The sequence below is a fragment of the Vanellus vanellus genome (genome assembly GCF_965231255.1).
Source record: "Vanellus vanellus genome assembly, chromosome: 2".
Taxonomy (NCBI): Eukaryota; Metazoa; Chordata; class Aves; order Charadriiformes; family Charadriidae; genus Vanellus; species Vanellus vanellus.
This window is the reverse complement of record NC_138906.1, coordinates 79130417-79151448: the sequence shown is the minus strand read 5'-3', so window position 1 is coordinate 79151448 and position 21032 is coordinate 79130417. Positions and strand designations below refer to the sequence as shown.

Genomic DNA, 21032 nt, shown 5'->3' with positions numbered 1-21032 from the left:
ACAAGAGAGATGAGAACAGTTGTGCCCAAGTAAATTTCCACTCCTCTGGAGGGCATTTGTAAGATGTGCCTTCTAAGTTAGCAGCTGGCATGTTGTGTGAGGATGAAGAAACAGGGGAGAGGAAATAACCTGGAGGAGGACTTGTGTTAAATCTGCGTGAGGGAGAACCTGATGGGCAAGTACAGATATTTTTTTTGGACATAAGCACAGAATTGACAAAGCTTTGGCAGTAGCAATCTGCTGGTTCATTCTGTTCTCTGCCCAAAGAATGGTGTGTCGCGCCCCCCCCCCTTTTTTTTTAATCCAAAGAATATCTTGAAAGAATTATCGTTTCAGAATGGTTTTACCATTTTAATGCAACAGCTGGTCAAAAAGAACATGTAAATAAGAAGCATACTTTTTTCTGAAAAGTTAATTTAATTCCAGTGATGTCAGCTACAGACAGAGATTAGTGTGTGACTATCCTGAACTTGACTGTTGAGTGCTACTGAGCCATTAGTTGTTATGTATGGGGTAGGTGATATGCCCTGTTACCGCAGGGTTCCTGTTCTAGACTGTTGGCAACATTTTGCTAGCCACCTAACCATCGTTCACATCAAGGCGCTAAGCTGTAGGTCAGGACGCTGGGGATTTATTTCCAATGTTGTATCACTCTCTGGAAGATTTGGCAAAAAGGGCGGTGGGGTACAGAGCAACAGCTCTCCTCTCTCCTTTCCCCAATGGAAAATATATGTATCAAAACTTATTTTTGGCAGGAATATGCAGATTCCAGCCACTTTTAATACCAGTGAGAGAACAGCTTGAAATTTCTTGTTGTATTCCACCAATGTTGAAAGTTTATTAAAAACAGAAGAGCTTTTGTTTGATTCATTTTCCTTTTGAATTTAAAATGTCTTCATTATAGTAGACTATTTATTTCAGCTTTATCAGAGCAATGTACCTTTTCTTACTTGGAAGCTTTCAGCTGTGTTTTGGGCTAGCTGTACTTCAGCGAACTTATGTTCTTCTGAACTTCACAGCCATTGGATGCTCTCTAGGTTATCTTTTTGGCTCTTTGGTTATTAAAAGAAGTTACCTGTGAAACACTCAAGGTTATTCTGCTGCAGCTTGCAAGAACGCAAGTAAAATACAGATTCCTCTTCAGGAAGTGGAACATGCCCCTTCTTGGGGGATGCTTCTCTGCCACCTCCTCATCCCCATCATATTCCTGTGAAAGTTCACTTTTCCCAGCAGCCTTAAACCTTTTTATTACTTAAGCCTTTCCAGGCTGAGCTGAAGATGACCATTTTGTCCTATGAGTGATACAGAAGATATTGTGGGTTTAATATTAATCAAAATGCCTCTTTTGTGGAGAGAGAGAAGACTATCATGCATATTAGACTGAAGTTGCCCAAGTAATAGTTGTCTGTACTTTAGCAATAGGTGTGCTTACTGGTGTTTAATTAAGTACAGGAACTGTTGATGTGGTGTGCTTCAGTTTAATAATCCAACATTGAATGAGCTTAATATATTTTTAGTTTATAGCTAAAGGGTGAAATTAAGCAGCATCTTTTTAGAATAAATAAATAATTTTAAAAACCCTTTCAGCTGCTTATTCCCTTCTCTGTATTAATCCTCCCCCTCCTCCCTTCCTCCTCTGGAGTTTTACCACCCTTGTGAATAATGAATGAGCCTGAGAATTAAACTCTGTTTCTCCGAAGTGGACTCCTCTGTTTGTGTAAAACAGCTAACCTAGTTTCAGTTCTGTGCAGTGCTGAGAGATTTTTACTGCTAATGGAAATGGTGGGGTTTTTAATCCTTTGGCATTCCACGTGGCTCCTCTGTAGCATGTCTGACCCTTAGTTGCTGCTGAGCAAGTTTCAACCAGCTGCAACTCTTGCAAATCCATTTCATTCATTAATAGACCTTAAAGGTCAGTGTGGATTCCTGCGTGCATGGGAGAAGCTATCAATATTTTATCACTTTCTCTTAAGATCGATGACAGGAGCACACCTACGTTTTGTGTCCTGATTGGTGGTTTTATAGGCCTCAGCCAGCTCATTGCCGAGTCTTGTTTCTTGAACGCAGCTTTGCCCATTGCAGCTGCCCGTTCCCATTAGTTGGTAGCAGCAGTACAGCCTGGTTTGAATGCAGTCACTACAGACTGGCAGGCGCACACTTACTTTTGTATCATGAGTTCTCCAATGCAGCATTTTCTGAAAAGGGGAGGGAGGAAGAGAGAGATCTTATTTCTGTTGAAAAGGCATGGTCATGCCAGAATTGGTTACTAAAGGATAGCCTTATTTTTTCCATTTCTTTCGAATTGCTTGTGTGAATTCTAGCCCTCAAGGTGCCTACAGTGTGTATTCCTCCAGTGCTGCTGTGATCACCAAACTCCCCTAAAGAAGTACGAATCCTTTGCCCACAGAACTTGACTGGCAGGAGTGGACAGTGCCTATACCTCAACAGGTCTTGTTCCCATCCTGGAAAAAGTCCTTTGAGGGAGGAAGAATAACGTCATTTCTGTGCTTCTTCAGTTTTTGCTGCTTGTGGTGGGATGGCAGAAAATACTGACAAGGGCTTCTGCTACTTTGGGGGGCAGGGGAAGGGCACTCAGGAGCTGCATATAGATCCAGCTGTCTTGTTGCATACATCAGCAAGCAAGCATATAACTTTTAAAATGTAAGTTACTATTAGCACTGTCTCCCTTTAAAATCTAAAAGGCAAATTACTGCTTGGTCTCAGGGCTTTTTTTGTGATTGGTGCATCTTTTGTTATCCAAATGTTCAAAGAGTACTTTTTCATATTTTGTAGTTGCTTTCAGGCATGCAGGCTTAAACAAAATATTGTCTGCAGCCTAGCCGGTATTTAAAATACTAAAAAATTGGCTGGCTTTTTTACCAATAACTCCTTTTAGTCACTTGAAGGGCAGCTGTACTCTCATGGTTCATTGATGATGAATTCAGAATTCATTTTTATGTGGAATGAATATGGAAATGATGTGGTTTGTTATTGCTCTTACCTGTAGGTACATCTGTAGTAGTGTTGGAGGTAATGAGGTCTTGATAAGGGAATAAAGGCATTTTTATGTACATATTGTGCGGATGTTTTGTTTGTACAAATGTGTTCATTTAAAAACGTGATCAGAAGTTTTGTTCACATAATGCTAGTTTTGAACTCTCTGTCAGTTTTTGTGAACATGTTGCTTTTGATCTTTGCTTTATAACTGTCTTAACTCTTAAAAATAGAGATTTTATTTATACTTCTAGACAAAACCTGCAGGATGTTTCACTGAACTCCCTTATGCAACTTCTCTTTGCAGCCTGAGATTTCTTAATGCCTCTGCCAACAAACTGGAAATGCTTCCTCCAGCCACTCTTTCTGAAGAAACCCATAGCATCTTGCAGGAGTTGTATTTGACCAATAACAACCTCACAGATAAATGCGTACCCTTGTTAACAGGCCATCCACACCTGAAAATCTTGCACATGGCTTACAATCGCCTACAGAGCTTCCCTGCAAGGTAAGTAACTGGTTTCACTGCCTCTGGCCCACTGGTGGTGAGCATCATGAAACATTTTCACGGCGAGAACTAAATTGCACAGAGATAAGGTGGCCCAGGCTGTATTTTCAATGTAGTGATACTGCAGTGGGTAGATTCACCTGCTATGCCCTCTTGCACGTGGCTACTCTCTTGCATTACACAGACAAGGGAGTGCTACGTGTTAGTTGGTGTGTTTTGATTGCCCTTGAAACTCTTTTCAACTGGACTAATTCAGCATGACTGCAGTATGCTTTTGAAGTCAAGCAAGAAGGTCTTCTGTTTTCCCTGGCTTGGTCACTTTGCTTACACCTGGTGGGCTTCTCCTTACAGGATATTTGTGAGCATAGCAGTCTGGAAATGTCCTCTGGAAGTGGACTAAACTGCACTAGGGAAAAATCCTCTCACTTCAGAAGGAGATTCTGCCTTGGCAGCGATTTCTGTGCTTTCAATTCACTCTGTTTTAATCAGAAATCTTTCAAGTGTAAGATGTGCTGTAAAGCTGATGGGGTACAACCTTGGAAAAGAGATGCCAATAAATAAAGGAAGAGACATCTTTGTCCTTGTGTGATGTTCTGAGCAGCTGGGCTTCAACGGCAAGGGGGAGGGAGAGAGATGAATTAGGGGGAAGAGCTGAGGTGGGACGCTAGAAGGTAGAGGGGAAAATTTGGGATGAAGTGAGAAAGTGGAGTTGAAAGAAAGGGGAAGAAAGGAAGAAAAAGTGAAAGTGAGCTGGTGAGCAGGGGGAATGTAAGCAAAATAAGTAATTTGAAAAGTAGCATTAACAAAACATTGACAGAAGAAGCACACATTTTGTTCCACAACTGTGTTAGTGTCTGATGTGAGGAGAGGTGACAGGCACTGCTGTGAACAAGGATCAAAGTCTGCAATTTTATTTTCTTAAAATAATGAAAACCACTGCTCTTATCACCACTTCAAAATAAAATATGTGTGTCTATTAAAAAAAAAAATTCTCAAATTCTTGTTTTCATAGCAAAATGGCCAAGCTGGAAGAGTTGGAGGAAATTGATATTAGTGGGAACAAACTGAAAGCCATTCCAACAACCATCATGAACTGCAGACGTATGCATACTGTAATTGCTCACTCCAACTGCATCGAAGTCTTCCCAGAAGTCATGCAGCTTTCTGAAATAAAGGTAAGGAATGAATGTGCTTTGAAAGAAGCAAGTATAATGCGACTTTACCAATTCTATTCTCTCCTGAGGTCTTTCATTACAGGATAGTATATTCTCAGAAATCACTGAGATCTGACAGCTGCTTTCTCCTGTGAGGTCATATGCAAAGTATTTGCCCCTGTGCTGCCTCAGAGTGGAATGAAAGAAGAGCCTCAAAATCTGATTTTACGCTCACCTTCACTAGATCCTATCCTCTCTGCCAAATAAGTGTTAATTGTCTTCCTGTGACAGTCTGTTATGATACAACTTAAACATTTGGCAAGAGCTATGCGTAATTAACTCTTGCTGCCTTGGCAATTGGTTGATTGTGTAGGAAAGGACTTTGTTTAGAGCATGTGTTAAAAACCGCTGAAGCTGCAAAATAGGATAGGCCTTGGGGACAGAGATAAATTCCAGGAGCGCAGGATTTGAGTATTCAGGCAAGCTACTTTAATTTTCCTAATTGCAGTCATATTTTGCTCAACCAGAGGAATGCTTAATCCGTCTCTTGTGTGTGTTTCCAGAAGTAATTCTGTACTTTTACTGACACTTTTTGTGGGACGCGTTTATGCTGAAGAGCACTACTGCTTATCTTTTGTGAATTGAGCTCCTGCTTCTCACCTGGCTACAGTGCAGAATATGTCACGCTGTGTGCTGTTTCTGCTGGCCAGAGCTGGGAGACGGTTAACTCGCAATGTACAAATCTTGTGATAAGGCAGAAAATCTGTCCTCCTCTTCTCCGAGGCCAAGAACTGATTACCTATTCACGGACTCAAAACAACTTAAGTGTCCTTCAGGCGCTCTGTAAAGTCAAAAGGCTAAGTTCCCAGACTGCCATGTGTGCCTCAGTGTCTGGGGTCAGGCACAGCAGCAGGAGCAATAATTCTGTTGGACAGCGAGTAGATGTAAAGATGAGCTTTGTGGTTTTAGCCAGGAAATCTCAAACAAACTTGTGGGTTTTTGAATACTCCTCCCTCTTTGGAACAATGGCCAGAGGAAGCGGAGGGCCATTTAGAATCAATCAGAAGCAAAGCTTTTTTACTTAGAGGAAGAATTGTGGTGGGTTAGCGAGGCTCTGCACAGTAAACATTTCTTTAAAAATATGAGGGTAGTGTTAAAAAAAAGAAAGAGATAATGTAAACACTCTTACAGGGAGCAATCAACTTTTTCCTTTTGTTCATGCGTTTTGGGGAAAGCTGAATGTTTTATAAAAGCATCAGTATTTAAAGTGCTACTTTGCCACAATGCTTCACAGAAAAACGCTCTTGGAAGACCTGGTAGTTTCTTCCTGCTAGTTCCCTTTGGTAATTTAGTTCTCTTTAGCAAAAGAAAGAGGCACAGACGTCACTAACTGTTTGGGGACTGCAGGGATATAGCATGCGTGACTTCATCTAAGAGGGCATAGTGCTCTAGGACTGACTCCACCTTTGTGGAAAGAAAATGCCTGTCAGTACTCAAGCCTGGTTTTGACTTATATGAGATGAGTTCTTGTAGTTGCCAGATGGGAAGGTACGTTTTGGGGCAACGGGGTTCTTCTGGCCTCTTAGCGATTTCTCTACGTCAGAATTGGTGTTTCTCAGTTTGGAGCTCAAGAGTGTATCCAGCTGCCTGCCTGTATCCGTTACTTAGCTTAACCAGAACTCCTCTTAGGTACGTGAGAGAATTCAAAAGGTGCCAAAGTGAGTTCAGAATTTATTGCTTAAGTATGGATTTGGTCATTTGGTGAAATAAGCTAGCTTGTAGCAAAGCACAAAGGCGTGTAGTCTCATGTCACTTCCGTGATTATATCTCATCTGATGGTTAATTTTAACTGAGGTGGCATTCATACACTTTAAACTTCTTAGGAAACTGTTACCTGAGGTAGCGGCTGTTTTGCTTTTGTATTTAATTAGCCTGAGAGGCTGACATACTATGTTTTTGGAGTTAGTGATACTGGAACGGTTAGTAGCAGCAGTTACTATGCTGTCTGAAATAATTTCGTAAGGAAAGCTGGTATAAATGATGATGCTTTTACACTTGCAGTAGCTCCAGGATTTCCAAACACAAGGTCATTTTAGTGATACAATTGTCTCTAAGCCTTTTTTACACACAGCAGTCAAGGATACAGGAGTTACGTGTTGTCCTCTGTGTTAAAGAGGCCGGTGGATGTCTCTGAGATATCTTATACAACACATTTTTTAGTTTTTTTTATTGTATTTTATGACAGCTATTTATACTTCAGAGTTAGGTTTATCTGTGCACACTGAAATGTCTTCCGCGAATGGCCGAGCAGCTGGAAGCACATATACCTGAGCCAATGCCCCAGCAGACTCTTCATTACAGCCATCATTTGACTTCAATTTCCTTGCCTTACAAAATAAAAAAGGGCACTTTTTTTAATTGTTATCCAGCATCCTGGTGTTCTTTCACAGTCAAACAGTTGAGTAATCCCTACTACTTGCGCAGAGCTCAGTGACCCAGGCTTGCTTTTCCCACCTGGGACCTGGCTTTACTTTATCATCCAGTTTTTGTTGACTGATGAGTTGCTTCTCTTTCATGGTTGTCTTGCTGGGCTGCTGCAGCAAGGGTGATATGGAAGTTTCTTGTCGCAGTTTTTGATCAAGCTTATCTTTGACAGGAGTATTACCTTGAGATCCAAAGTAAGTGAAGATCTAGCAGCAGTAGCATCTTAAAGACAAAACTCTCGATCTTTAGTAGTTTTTCTCATAGTTAACTAGGTTAGTATTGGTACGGCCACCTTCAGCCACAACTGGAGATAACTCCAGTCCCTTCCAGCCTTGAACAAAACAGTTACAAAGCTGTAAATGCAGTGTAAGGAAATGCTGTATATTAAACCCTGTCTTCCAGCAGGCCCATCCAGAGCAAAATCCTGTGTGCAGTTGCAGGAGTTGTTCTTCTGGTGCTGCATGGGTGGGGCTAAACCAGCTTGCATTAAAATAATGCATGAGGAAATTGGGATCAGTTAGGAAATATGTTTTCCTGCTTGCCTGGGGAGTAGAATAAGGACTAAATTTAACATAGATACGCAGAGACTCCCTCTTAACCTATTCTTCAAGCAGGACAAGTAAAATCTAAGAAATCCTAACCTGATAACTTATTTATCTTCACTAATGCCTAAGAACCAAGGGATGTGCTGTAGAATGTTGCTACCTTTGGAGTATTGGGCATTTAATGAGAACAATTGAATTACTTTACCGATTTTTTTTGTACTTGTTATTCCAGCATGCTTTTCCATCAAATTTGTAATGGCATTGAGGTGTTGAACACAGCAAGGCCGGCTGGCAGCTTCTTTAATCTGCAAAGTAATTACTGGTTCTCTGGAAGCAGCAAGGAGTTGCGCAGAAGAAAAAAGCTCACTGGAATAACTGTTCTGTTAAGCTGTCTACTATTTTGTTTGCGTGACAGATTTAAACTCTGATTTCCTTATCAGGCTTAGATAACATTAGCAGTTTGTTCTTCACAGATAATAAGGCCTCCACGTTAGACAACCACAGGATTCAAGATTTGGGTCAGAAATGCATTTTTTCCACTGCATGTATTTAGCAAAGTGCTAGGAGATTTTTATTTTCCAGATTTTACTAGGTTATCTTATCAGGACCCAATTTCTTTGAATATACCTACAAAAATTAAAATATCTTGCTTGTATCAATGGAAATTACATAATGGTCAAAATGTGTAGCTAGGAAAAGCTGCTCCACACCCTGTTCAGCTGTCTGTTTTAATAAAGTTTTTGAAGTCTTTCTCTTTTTGCAGGTTGAAAGTAGAAAATGGTCTTCGTGAAAGATATGGATAGTTCTTCTATCCTCTGTTAAATACCTGACTGCTCTGTTCTCTCCAATTTGTTTTATTCAATTTTTGATGCATGCTACACTGGTGGCCCTGTAATAGGGTTTAGAGAGTTGGTTTTGTTCTAAAATGCCATATTTTTCCCTGTGTATTGACTTTCATCTGGATATGCAGCTTTAAATGATGTTTATTTGGGGATTTTGTCACTCATGCATTTGTTCTAGCTAATTTGTACTTAGCTGGGAGATAGCCAGCAAGTTTCTCTGTTGTTTTATATCTTTTCTGAAATATTTAAGCTTTCTTTTTCTTTCACTCATTTTATTGACTTCATATTTAAATATGAATCCATCTAAGGTGACACAAAATAAAACTATGTTTAAAACTACTCCAGTATTTTTTTCCTTTGCCACTGTACTACTCTCCCCTCCACATGCGTTCATAACCCTGCTTATTTTAATATCCTTCAGTAAATACAGAATTCCTGAGAGCCTGCTCAAGCTCATCCTGGTTTAAACTGACTTCTGAGGTGGGACTGCTATGCCAGTGGCTTAGAAGCATCAGCTGAATTTATTTCCATTTCCTTTATCTATTAAAAGACTGGTTTAATCGGTACCATTTTTTCTTAAGTGCCTGAAAATACACTGGCCATCTTTGTCTCTGTGAAGAGCAGACAAAACTTACTAGTTTTGTAACAAGATGACACCTGGCCAGAGATGGAAATGGAATGAACATATTTCTAGGTGTCCCAGACATCTGGTAAGATGGCTAAATGCCATATGAATTTCTTTTGTAAGAGCCGTTTATTTAAATGAAATGAATGGTCTTAGGTCTTGGTTGCAGCCTTTATTGTTCGTGAAACATGCATTACTACGTTTAATCAAAATTTGTATGATCTTGATGGCAGCTGAGTTCTCTTGCTTATTTGGCTGCTTTCCTTTTGCAGTGTGTGGATCTAAGCTGCAATGAACTGAGTGAAGTCACACTGCCTGAAAACCTGCCTCCAAAACTACAAGAGCTGGACCTGACTGGAAATCCGCGATTAGCCTTGGATCACAAAACCCTAGAGCTGCTGAAGTAAGTTACCTTACAGAGCTGGTGAGAGGGCAGAACGACTCTTGTCACTAGGATGTGACAAAACCACAATACACAGAAGTGTAAACCTCTTTTAAGGAGTATGGCTCCCTGTTGTTAGTGGGTCAGAAAGTAACAGATTATTTGGATAGGTCAGAAATTGATGTTTAATTAAAGAGGATGACTTCACCCACTGCAGTGCAGTTGCTTTCAGCTGAGACTCCTGGAGGGGTCTCCTAGTCTGGTATCATGACTATTAGGCCAGTTTGATCTCCATGTTACTTCTGACATTAGATTCAACCAAATTACTTACTTTATTCAACCGTTGAGATGCCAGTAGCTGCTTACTAACTTTTTTGCTCCCATTCATCTGTTTGGGTCTCTCTTCACCAGTGTGCTGCTTTTTACCTCTTCACATGCTATTTCTTGTTAGCCTTCATACCTCTCTGCTTTCATCATAGAAATTTTTTTTTTTTTTTTTCATATTTAAAACTCTCCTGAAGACTTGTATCTCCCACTCTTCTTGCAGCAAAGCTAGTTCCCTTGCTGTGGGACCCTCTGTTTCCTTCCTGTCTACCTGTTTGTTTCCTGCCCTGGGACTTGTGTCATCCATAACTGAAATTTGCCGGGTGCCTTGTACCTCCTTCTGTGGTGTGTTGAGAAACTGTTGCACTAAACCAGATCATCTGTGGACAGTGGTGCTGTCTTGAGCTTTTCTTTTCCTTCTAAGTCTCTTTGATCCTTAAATATTGAGTAATTCCAAGAAGGGTTGATTTACTTTTTAAGGGTTGAGCAGTTGCTTTGTGTTGTTTGCTTTTAAATGGTTAAGATCAGACACTGGAGTAGTAAACCTCATCTGCTGTGCAAGCAAGGGAAACTTATTTTTAGCTTGAATCAGCAGATTTTATAAAATTTAAATGGAAATTTGAATAATGATGAGTCTTCACAGATAAAAACAAGAGTCCATGTTTTGCAGCAGATAGCGGGGAAAAAAAAGGGGCGTTCCTCTATTTTAAGAGCTGCTTTACTGTATACAGGAAACCTTCCTGCAGAAGCAGTGTGTAATGTTGCTCTGGTTCATAGAGAAAATAAACAAATATATGTATTACAAAGCTAATTGAATTGTGTCAAAACTTAAAGTGAACGATCAGCTTTTCTTGTGTATAACCCAGCAGTCAAGATGGGCAAGCCAATTTCTTGCCACTCTGGTATTCAGGCATCATGCCCTGTAGCAATATTATACAAATTTAAGTCCTGAGTAGTAGGAGTAGTGTGGCCCAGTTACATGCCATATTTTCTCTGGCATATGTGTTGTCTTTAATTCACAGAAAACTTTTTCCCTCTTGTGTGTGTATTTTGTTTGGTTATTTGTTTTTTCAAAACAAATTATTCCTAAGACCTCAGGTCTGTTCTCTTCCCTAATATTCATTAGCTACAGTCAGGAGTTTCAGGTCTCCTGAAGGGGCTTCTTAGTATCTGTACTGATATACTGCACTGACTTCTAGGGTATACTGCTATAATTGACTGTGAGGGAGGAGATGCTCCTTTCACTTGATTTTTGTGGCAGGCATAAAAATACTTGTGCACTTGGTACTTTTTATATCCTTCTTCTGCATGTGAAAGGCAGCTCTCCATCTGTGCCCTGGCAAGATTCAAGCAGGTAATAGGTTAATATGTATTCTCAGTGCTGGTGAGAAGAGTCCTGTCATGCATGCTTGCTTTTTTAATATGTATGGAGATCTTAAAAGGAGGCTTGCATGCTTAGGAGGATGTTGCCAAGTGATTTACTGGATGTAAGAATTTTCAGTAGCAATTAAAATGAAAAAGAAAAGAAAAAGAGATGCTGCTACTCTGATTTTTGGGAAGGAGCATCTAGTTCAATTGTAACAGTTGTTTTAAATTAGGGGGGAAATAAACGATGCTGTCCAGAAGCCTTAGCCCATATTCCCTGCATATGATGTGCTGCTGGTTATCATTCCTTTCCAGGCATATGGCCTATTTGTAGTGGTGCCACTGAGGAAGCTGAAAGCCATGCGTTGAGGTAGCTTTTTTCACCACTGCTGGGAAGCCTTGAGACAACTCTGGGTCCTTGACCTGCCCAGAAACCAGGGGTCAGTCAACCCAGTTGAAAAAGAAACAAACAGAAAAACTTTTTTGATCCAAGTTCCTCTGCCCTGGAGGGTAAATGCCTTGTCATGAGCCTGCAAAGAAAGTGTGTTTGCTCATGTGTGTGGTGTTTTGCAGGTGCAGACAGAATTAAAGTCTCTGCTACTTTAGAAGAGATCCAGGTTTCCAGTTTGATTCGGGGTCAGATAATCTTTTCTAATGCTCGTAGTGAGATTTTTGCCTCCTCTTTGTCACACAAAGGGCTGCAAAACCAAGGGCTTGAAACACCAGCAGTTCTAACATCATTTATGTAACTTGTTTGCTTTTAATCTGCCCTCACTGATGTACATCCTGACTATTAGTGTAAAAAGAAACAAACTGGATGTGACAGTACTTCAGGTTATTTGAGGAAGGCTGTGCAATGCTGAAAAGACTTTTCTGTGTGTTCAGGTCAGGTGGGGGTTTGGATAGAGAAAAATGAATGCTCAGAGTGAACAGTTAGAACTTTCTGCTTGCGTCCTTTTATGATTCATTTGGTTCATGAAAGGTTCGGGTGCCTTTGAAGTGTCTGCAGCGTGTGGGGAACTCACTTTCCCTGCCTTTGGAAGAGAGCAGTAGGGAGCAGGGGGGGGGTCATTTCTCCCCAGCAATGCAGGGCTGTGAAGAGAAGGGTATAAACAGAGAGGGCTGGGCGCTTTTAAAGTCTTTACTACGTTGTGTGAGATACATGAAATTCAGGCTAAAGGCTGTGTCGGTAGTAAATTGGAGGGTAGAGGATCAAGGGCCTAAGCAAAAATTGGACTGAACGGTTGGAGAAAGCAGAAGGGCTGTGCCTGCTGTCAGGACCGCAGGCTGGCTCTGTTTTGGGGGGCATTTTCATGGAAGGTTGTTACTATACGTTGCTGTTTCTAAAGAATTTCTTTTTCTTTTATTCTTTTTCTTTTTTTTTTTTTTTTTTTAATTTAGGGGATGGTATGGGTCATACAGTAGGTTTCATTTGAGTACTATGAAAAGAACCCAGAGATTTGTTATTAAAATGGGTGGGAGAGATGTAGAAGTTTAAAAATCACTTCCCTGTACTGGCTTTCATCAAGCTAGTGACAAATTTGCCTTGTATTCCTACTGGGCCAGGTTTGAAACAAATAGCTCAGGGGTGAGGGCAGGGAAGAAAAAGCTGGCTAAGCAAAATAGTGCAGCTGACACTCTGAGAGGCTCAGTTATTTACTGCTTTTTTGTTCTTTGTATACAGACACATAAAAGTAACCACTTTGGATGTCCTGCTTCGTATTCCTCTATTATATGTATTACTAAGAACTGGGAAGGGAAAAAAAGGTGTTATCTTCACATTTTAAACTGCATCATGTCAGCACTTCAATCCAGTGCATCTTTCCTCTTTCCTTTCTCCTTGCAGCAATATCCGTTGCTTCAAGATCGACCAGCCCTCGGCCGGTGATGCCTCAGGAGCGCCAGCGGTGTGGAGTCACGGTTACACAGAAGCATCGGGCGTTAAGAACAAGTACGATCTGGCATGGTTTTTATTATACAGGCATCCTAGCAGCAGAGCGCCTCTCTGCCAATACAAAGAAATCCTTTTTTCAGTGAAAGTTTTGGGGACATTTTTGGCCTCACAAAGGCAGAGGCCATGCCATGACTCTATATTTGTATACCGGGCCCCTGCCTGGCTCTCCACTTTGGTCTTTGTTAGGGAAGTTGCTAAGATACAAGTGTAACCGACACATTTTGTCTATGCAAGACTTTGGTACTTGCAAAAGATCTGAGTGTTTAAAAGCATTTTCCTCTTTGCAAAGCTTCTTTATCTTCACCCAAAGGATGTTTACCAAGCAAATCAGAGATACTAAAGGAAGAGGCAGAATGGCCAAAACTCTGAATATTCATAGTGTGCAGAGCTCCTGTGACTAAGGCAGCACTTGACAAATAATGTACCAAGAGTCTGCTAGTCTCTGTGTTGCTGGCAATGTGATGAATCTTTCTTTGTTCCTTAAATACCTATTTAGAAATCTTCTGCTACCTAGGTTTCCGTAGCAAGTGCCAGCAAGCCTTTACTTAAGTGATTTAACGCACAACTTGGTCATCAGCATGTTAAATCACAAAGATGGCTTTTGGAGGAGCAAGTGCAGTTTAAACTGATGTTGTTTCGGAGATACTTTTCCCCCTGCTTCTACAAATAAGGGACTTGTTCACATGCTGAAAAGGAGGCAGAATCTTTAGGGCTTGGCTTGAACTTCCAGAATAGTTCTCTCCACATCTTAGCACTATTGATGGGCCTGACTCTTCTCCACAGCTCAGAAAGCAGAGCTGAAATACTTGTGAACAGAGGTGGTTAAAAATAGCTCTCAGACCAGGCTGCATTTCTCTGGTCAGAATGACAAGATGAGAAACTAGTAGTGGGTAGCAACCTTGATATTCTCCTGCTTTGTTTTTTCACTAGGCTGTGTGTGGCAGCACTTTCAGCCAATAACTTCTGTGACAACCGAGAGGCACTTTATGGTGTTTTTGACGGTGACCGCAACGTGGAAGTACCGTATCTGCTGCAGTGCACAATGAGCGACATCTTAGCAGAAGAGCTGCAGAAAACAAAAAATGAGGAGGAATACATGATCAACACTTTCATCGTTATGCAGAGGTGAGTCTTGGATCTGAAGCCTTTTTTACCTTGTGTATGCTCACTGGGCAGTTTATTTGCTTTCATGTCAAGCACGTGCTCTTTTATGGCTTCTTTTGGGAACATTGCCCTCTGTTCCTTTCAGGTGTGGGGAGAAAAACCCCAACATCTCCCCACCCAAAAAAAAAACGCAAACCACCTGCAAAGTTACTAAATGCTCATGACTATGTGGTGGAGGTTTACTCTTTTCTGGTATCTTCTTTAAGTCTTATGATTCACAATTGGCTGTAACCAAGTCAGTGGCATGAATCTCTGGATCATCTTTTAAACATCCTTACTACTATTGGCTGCAGCGCCTGGGCAGATCTTTTCTGGTTCTCTGTACCAATTCAGGTTATTTAAGGCTACGCAAATATTTAAAACATGTAGTCCGACTCCGTAGAAATGTCTATCTTCTGTCATTCCTTTGGCCTTTAGGATATTATTTGAGCAGGACTCATCCAAAGAGATTGTGATACGATAGCTGTGAGTGTAATAATAGCTCTGTGTACTGGTTTGGAAACCTGCGTGCATGCTGTTCTTTACAGAAAAAGAAATTGTGCCTGGGGAGACACTGAGCGAAGGAGGAGTACGAAGGGAATTGAACAAAGGAGAACGAAGAGGTCAGGGAAACAAAAGAGAAAGCAAATAAGCAGCTTAGAGACTGAGGAAATGGATCAAGTTAAAAGTAGCGTTGCTTATCGCTCAATTGCTGCACCTTTGGAAAGGAAAAATACTGAAGTTCTGCTATCGGGAAAGATATGGAAGCAGTAGGGTGGTAATGAACCTTACAAACACAAGACAGAAAATGCTTCCTTCCCATAATTGCTTATAACAGTGCCTCAGATCAGCAGCTGAGAAGGTGGTTGCCAAATACTTGAAATATTCGAAAATAATAACAAATTTGAGTATCGAAAATATTTATTAAGTGGTTTTGTTTACTACTAATGCAATTTCACAGGAATGTGGCATTCCTACAGAAAGCTGCTTTGCGCTTTTTTTTTTTTTTTGTCTCAAGTCAAAATAAGCCAACCACTTCTTTGGAGAACCAGAAATAGTATTTGTTCCACTTGCATTTAACCATTCGTTGAGGATTATTACAGATGATATGCAAATATGCAACACTCCTGAAGTGTATTTTTAAAAAATAAAATTAAAAAAGCAGATTGAAGCTTGCTTAGAGATTTAGTTGTGTATCCTCTCACCAGGATTTTGAATCTGAAGTTCTTGCCAGCTATACCTAGCCTTAATATAAATTTTAGTAACCTCTATAATTAGCTTTCTAATTACTGTAATTCCCAATTACCATAGGAGAAGGCCCTGATAAACAAGATACTGGGAAGGACAGATGTTTTTTCACAATCTAGTATTGAAATGAATTTACATTCTAATGACAGGATTCTGAAAACTTTTTTACTAAACGGATTTACTTCTGAAAACTGTTTTATCCGTCACTTTTTTTTTTTTTTCACTATGACTCCTGCTAAAACAGCCAGCTTAAATATTTCTAAGAAACTATTTAACAGGTTAGTAACTGACAGGATAAATGAAAAGTGTGCCTTCTTACCGCAGAGTTAACAGCCACTGTGCTTTTTTGGTCATCATTTGATACTTTAAGAGCAGTATTCTGAAGACATCACAAAACAGTGAACTTCTGTCTTCTGTCTTTGCTCAAAAATAATCCTAAATGTATAACCTTTATTATGTTTATAATCAAATCTGAAGCTTCAGAAGCCAAAGAACCAGCTGGATAATATGAACCCCCCTTTTAAGCTCTACCTGCACTCATTTAATAGTCCTCTATACTTTTCTAACCCCGTTTCCTTCAATCTGACCTTTAAAACAAACATCTTGAAGATGTAGAGGAAGAGAGACAACTGTGCAAAGATTTTTTGTTGTTGTTATTGTTCTAAAATTGAGCAGATTTGTGTCTCCATATGTGTAACTAACACACTGCCCGAGAGTTGCACATGATTTCTCTGCAGTGCTGCTATAGTGTCACAGTTTTCAGTAGAGACTTTTTCTGTCCCAGTGATCCAATAGAGTCAATGCCCTGAGTGCTTGTGGTTGCAGAACGGCAGCTGTTTCTCTGTAGTACCCATAACGCTTGTTTTCCAATTAAAGAACAATCGTTGTTTTGTTTAAATTCCAGGAAACTTGGAACAGCTGGACAAAAACTTGGAGGCTCTGCTGTCCTTTGCCATATCAAACATGATCCCATGGACCCTGGTGGATGCTTCACGCTAACCTCAGCAAACGTGGGGAAGTGCCAAACAGTTCTCTGCCGGAATGGGAAACCTCTGCCTTTGTCCAGGTGTTATGTGATGAGTTGTGAAGAAGAGCTGAAGAGGATTAAGCAGCATAAAGCCATTATCACAGAGGTTAGAGAACAACAAGTTGCAACTTCCTTGGAGAGCATTTGCACAGCAATGCATGAAATTACATGTTGATATTAGTAACTAAGAGGTAGTGTTAATGGTAGGGTTCCAGAGTTGCGCTTTTCCTTTCAAGGTGATTCATATCACGCAATTAAGTTATCATGCAATCAAGTTGCTTTGTCATCCCATTGCCATGCTGGATTTTAGTTAGCTTCAGGGAGTGAGCAACTGTGAGCACGCTGCGTTGAAACAGGAAAGCAGACACCCTGCTCCTAGTGGGGAGAGGAATTGCTGTGTTGGAGCTGTCATGAAGAGCCTCTCCAATCGAAAAGGATTAGAGGGCAAAGCACTCGAAGCAATGCTGTCCTTCCCTTAGGAGACTCCTTGCCCCTGGCAGGCTGACCTTGCTATCTGAGCCTCCTGTGTTCCCAGGGTTGCCCTTTGACAGGCAGCTCTTGAAGAGAGCACTTGCCCAAAAGGAAAACCCATCCTGTGGTCAGCTGAACCATGAGAGGGGAGAAAACTATTTGTTCTCTTCTTACAAGCTTGAAGCCATTGCTGTCAGTTTTGTTTTGCCTGGTATGACACACGCATAGGAATAGATAAATACTGAATCCTCCTAATGGTGGAGGAAGGGGCAGAAAACTTGCTGCTGTATCCCCGTGAGCAGGGTGTGCGTGTGTAGGGGTGGTAGTGTATCGAATAAGTTGTGTGCCTATTGATCTTGCCAGGGAAAGGTGACGGCTGGGATCTGAAACGTGACAAGTTGGAAGGGAGTCACTCCAACAGTGTTCATCACTGAGGCACACTCATTGTGTTGTTTCTTAGAGGAAAAGGGAAATTTTTGCGCTGAATCTTAAGATGACTCACTGATTTCGTGCACACTGATGGCTTATCACTGCTGTCAGCCTTCTAATGGGGAAGTTAACAAGCTGACAAGTTTTTTTTTTCTTCTGAGTGGTTTTAAAGTGGAAGCTTTTTTTAGTCTTGGTTCACTTTTCTGTGGTTATCCGCTTTATAATAACCACTGCAGTCCTCAGCTGGACCAAATGAGTGTAAATCCTCACCTTTGTTATTCTTCTCGAACACAATTAGCAGGGTGCAGCTATCCCCGGCAGGCTGACAGATAGTCAGGCTTGTTGTTTCAGACACTTGCTCTGCTTATTCTGGCAGCTTGGATTCTAACCAGGACAGGATCCTGGGATTTGGACATGCATGGGATTTACTTCTCAAATATGTCCATTTTTACTGAAATTTTTCCCTTCATATATTGCTCCTCCTCCCCTTGGAGATGCCGTATCTAAGTGGAAATGTAGTAATTGGGGCATGTAAAACATTTCACTACAACTCAGCTGACTGAGAAATGCAGACTTGCTCTCTGCTGCATTTGACTTGCATGCTTCATTTAAAGTCGTTTTTTTTAAATGAACTTTTGTTTCCAAAGTGATGAGCCAAGATGAAACCTACGATTGTTACAGCTGCAAGAGAAGAGTCATAACTGAATGACCTGCCCCTATATCAAATGGAGCTATGTGTGGCTTTGCCCTGTATAAAGCCAGATATCGTGGGTGGAGGAGGGATAAGTCTGACTCACTGGTAAAACATTAGTCCAGTTGGCTCTCGCAGCTGCAGGAACAGAATAGATGGCTCTTTGTTGCAGACTTCTGCTTTGTTGGTCTGTGCATAGGTGATGCTGATGACAAATCAGTAGGGTGTAGGAGGCATAGCGCAGGATTGCAAAGCAGCCATTGCTCTGCTCTAATCCTAGCTCTGTCACCTTCTTGCGAGTCACTTTACAGACAAGAAGATGGAAAAGCAAACGGCAGGGTTGGGGGTACTGCAAAAACAGCTATTGGTAAAATGCAAGGAGATGCAGGTGCTGTGTATCCGTATCTGCTTTGTTTCCAACTTCCTGTCCTTTCTAATTTCAGGATGGCAAAGTGAATGGTGTGACTGATTCAACAAGAATCTTGGGGTATACCTTCCTTCACCCGAGTGTTGTGCCACGTCCTCACGTCCAGTCCATCACCCTAACTCCGCAAGATGAGTTCTTCATTCTGGGGAGCAAGGGGCTGTGGGACAGCCTCTCAATGGATGAAGCAGTGGAGGCAGTCAGAAATGTGCCTGATGCGCTGGCAGCTGCAAAGAAGCTTTGCACTTTGGCCCAGAGTTATGGCTGCAACGACAGTATCAGCGCTGTTGTGGTTCAGCTCAACGTGACAGAGGACAGCTTCTGCTGCTGTGAACTTAATGGGGTCCCACCCCCCAGCCCAGGCATTTTCCCCCAGTCTGTCAATGTGGTCATCAAGGACAGGCCAACAGATGCACTTGGGATGCCATCTTCCAGCAGCGGCATGGCTTCGGAGATCAGCAGCGAGATCTCCACCTCTGAAATGAGCAGCGAGGTAGGGTCCACGGCCTCCGACGAGCCTCCCCAGGTAGCCATGAATGAGAACAGCCCAGCCTACCCAGGGGAGCAGCGCTGCATGCTGCACCCCGTCTGCCTGTCCAATTCTTTCCAGCGGCAGCTTTCTAGCGCCACGTTCTCCAGCGCCTTCTCCGACAACGGCCTTGACAGCGACGATGAGGAGCCAATTGAGGGGGTGTTCACCAACGGCAGCCGCGTGGAAGTGGAGGTGGACATCCACTGCAGCCGAGCGAAGGAGAAGCAGCTTCTCCAAGTGCCAGTGGAAGCCAGCGACGAAGGTATCGTCATCAGTGCCAACGAAGATGAGCCCGGCCTTCCCAGGAAAGCTGAATATTCTGCCACGGGCACAATAGGGCGCCGGCGAGGCAACGGTTCTGTGGCGCCACAAGAGAGGAGCCATAACTTAATTGAAGTTGCAACGGATGCGCCGCTCAGAAAAACAGGGGGCTACTTTGCTGCACCGGCACAGCCCGATCCCGACGACCAGTTCATCATCCCACCAGAGCTTGAAGAAGAAGTCAAGGAGATTATGAAGCAGCACCAGGAACAACAACAACAGCAGCAGCAGCAACAGCAGCAGCGGCAGTACCCAGCGGATCACCTGGCAGACTATTATGATACACCACTATGACCCACTCTATTTACTGCCCAGAAATAAACTAACAAACAAGGAGACTTGAGTGTGGGACCCAGTGGGCTCACATTGCAGCAGGGGTTTTCCTTATCCTTTTCCTTTATATACTTCCTTTTCCTTATCCTGCCACTACAGATAACTGCAGCTTTTCAGTTTGTTAGGTTTAATATTCATTGACTTTGTTCTAGAGACGCTTGACTGGTAAAGTTTAAAATAGTTAACCTTCCCTTAACATATCAAGTGTAAAAACAAAAACAAAAAATAATAAAAAATAATAAAAAGGTTTAATATATTGCTGAGAAACAGATGATGATGTAATATTTTTTAAAATGGCTTGTTTGTTTCGTTTGAAAAGCAGGGCAGTAGCCAGTGCTAAATGATTTAAGTAATATTGTAATACTGTATTTCTTTGAGAGAAAAGGCTTTTTTTGGTCTTGAAAATGATAGACATTTGTAGAATATGGAGACTAACTCCTAGGAGTTGCTTTACTCTTTCAGGTGACTTAAGTCACTGAGATTCACTAATTTTCTCTGAGAGAACAGCTGATTGGGAAATTCCTGTAAATAGCTCAGTGTTGTATAGTGATGCTTACATGTTTTGTAGCCTTGGCATTAAGGACACAACCTTAAAAATTGACCTTTTTTCGTAAGTGACTCTTTGGGCCATGGTCATTGAGCGTAACAAAGAGTGGCTGTGTACAAGTTAGCTAGAGCCGAGATGGTGTAGACCATTTAAAGAAACCCACTTTTTCTTCTGGTCTCTTTCTTTCCTTACTTTTACAGACACGTTTTCTTTGTGTTCCTTACTGCTGCCACAACCAGCATGATTGTATAGAGCTCATTTGCTGTAGAACATTTACATACCAAGAGATATATTAAAGCCGAATGCACAAATGAACATGTCATAATTTTTGTTATAATAAATATAAAATTTACACCTGATGTCTGCTTTTATGTCTGAGGAACTGAGCAGCAGCTTTCAAACAGTAGCTTCCTGTGGTTCGTCAGCCTGCTGCTCAGTCTAAACCAAGAAGGGGTGAAACTTTTTCGGCTCGATCGCATTTTTACACTAACTGCAGAAGCTCACGTGTACTTCTAGAATTTAAAGGCCATGCAAAATGGCCTTTAAAAGATAGAAAACAACTTTCTGAGGAATTGACCTGTTTCTTCTTTTCTTTCTCGGTACTAATTCAGCACTATACTGATTTGCCCTTTGCCACAGTATTGACAATGCCATAAGGCTGAAGGAGAGCGGTGCTCTGGCTCTCTCCC

The 21032-nt window shown here is 41.5% G+C and overlaps 1 protein-coding gene across 1 annotated transcript in view; it reads left to right on the top strand.

Annotated features, from left to right (window-relative positions):
• PHLPP1 (PH domain and leucine rich repeat protein phosphatase 1) overlaps positions 1 to 20822 on the top strand; it is a 141448-nt gene extending 120626 nt beyond the window's left edge. The window contains exons 11-17 of the mRNA XM_082479084.1: positions 3302 to 3502; positions 4515 to 4677; positions 9425 to 9555; positions 13070 to 13174; positions 14108 to 14302; positions 16473 to 16701; positions 18630 to 20822. Of these exons, the coding sequence (XP_082335210.1) occupies positions 3302 to 3502; positions 4515 to 4677; positions 9425 to 9555; positions 13070 to 13174; positions 14108 to 14302; positions 16473 to 16701; positions 18630 to 19757 (2152 nt within the window). The 3' untranslated portion in view covers positions 19758 to 20822. The remainder of the gene's footprint in view (positions 1 to 3301; positions 3503 to 4514; positions 4678 to 9424; positions 9556 to 13069; positions 13175 to 14107; positions 14303 to 16472; positions 16702 to 18629) is intronic.
• Positions 20823 to 21032: the final 210 nt, after the last annotated feature.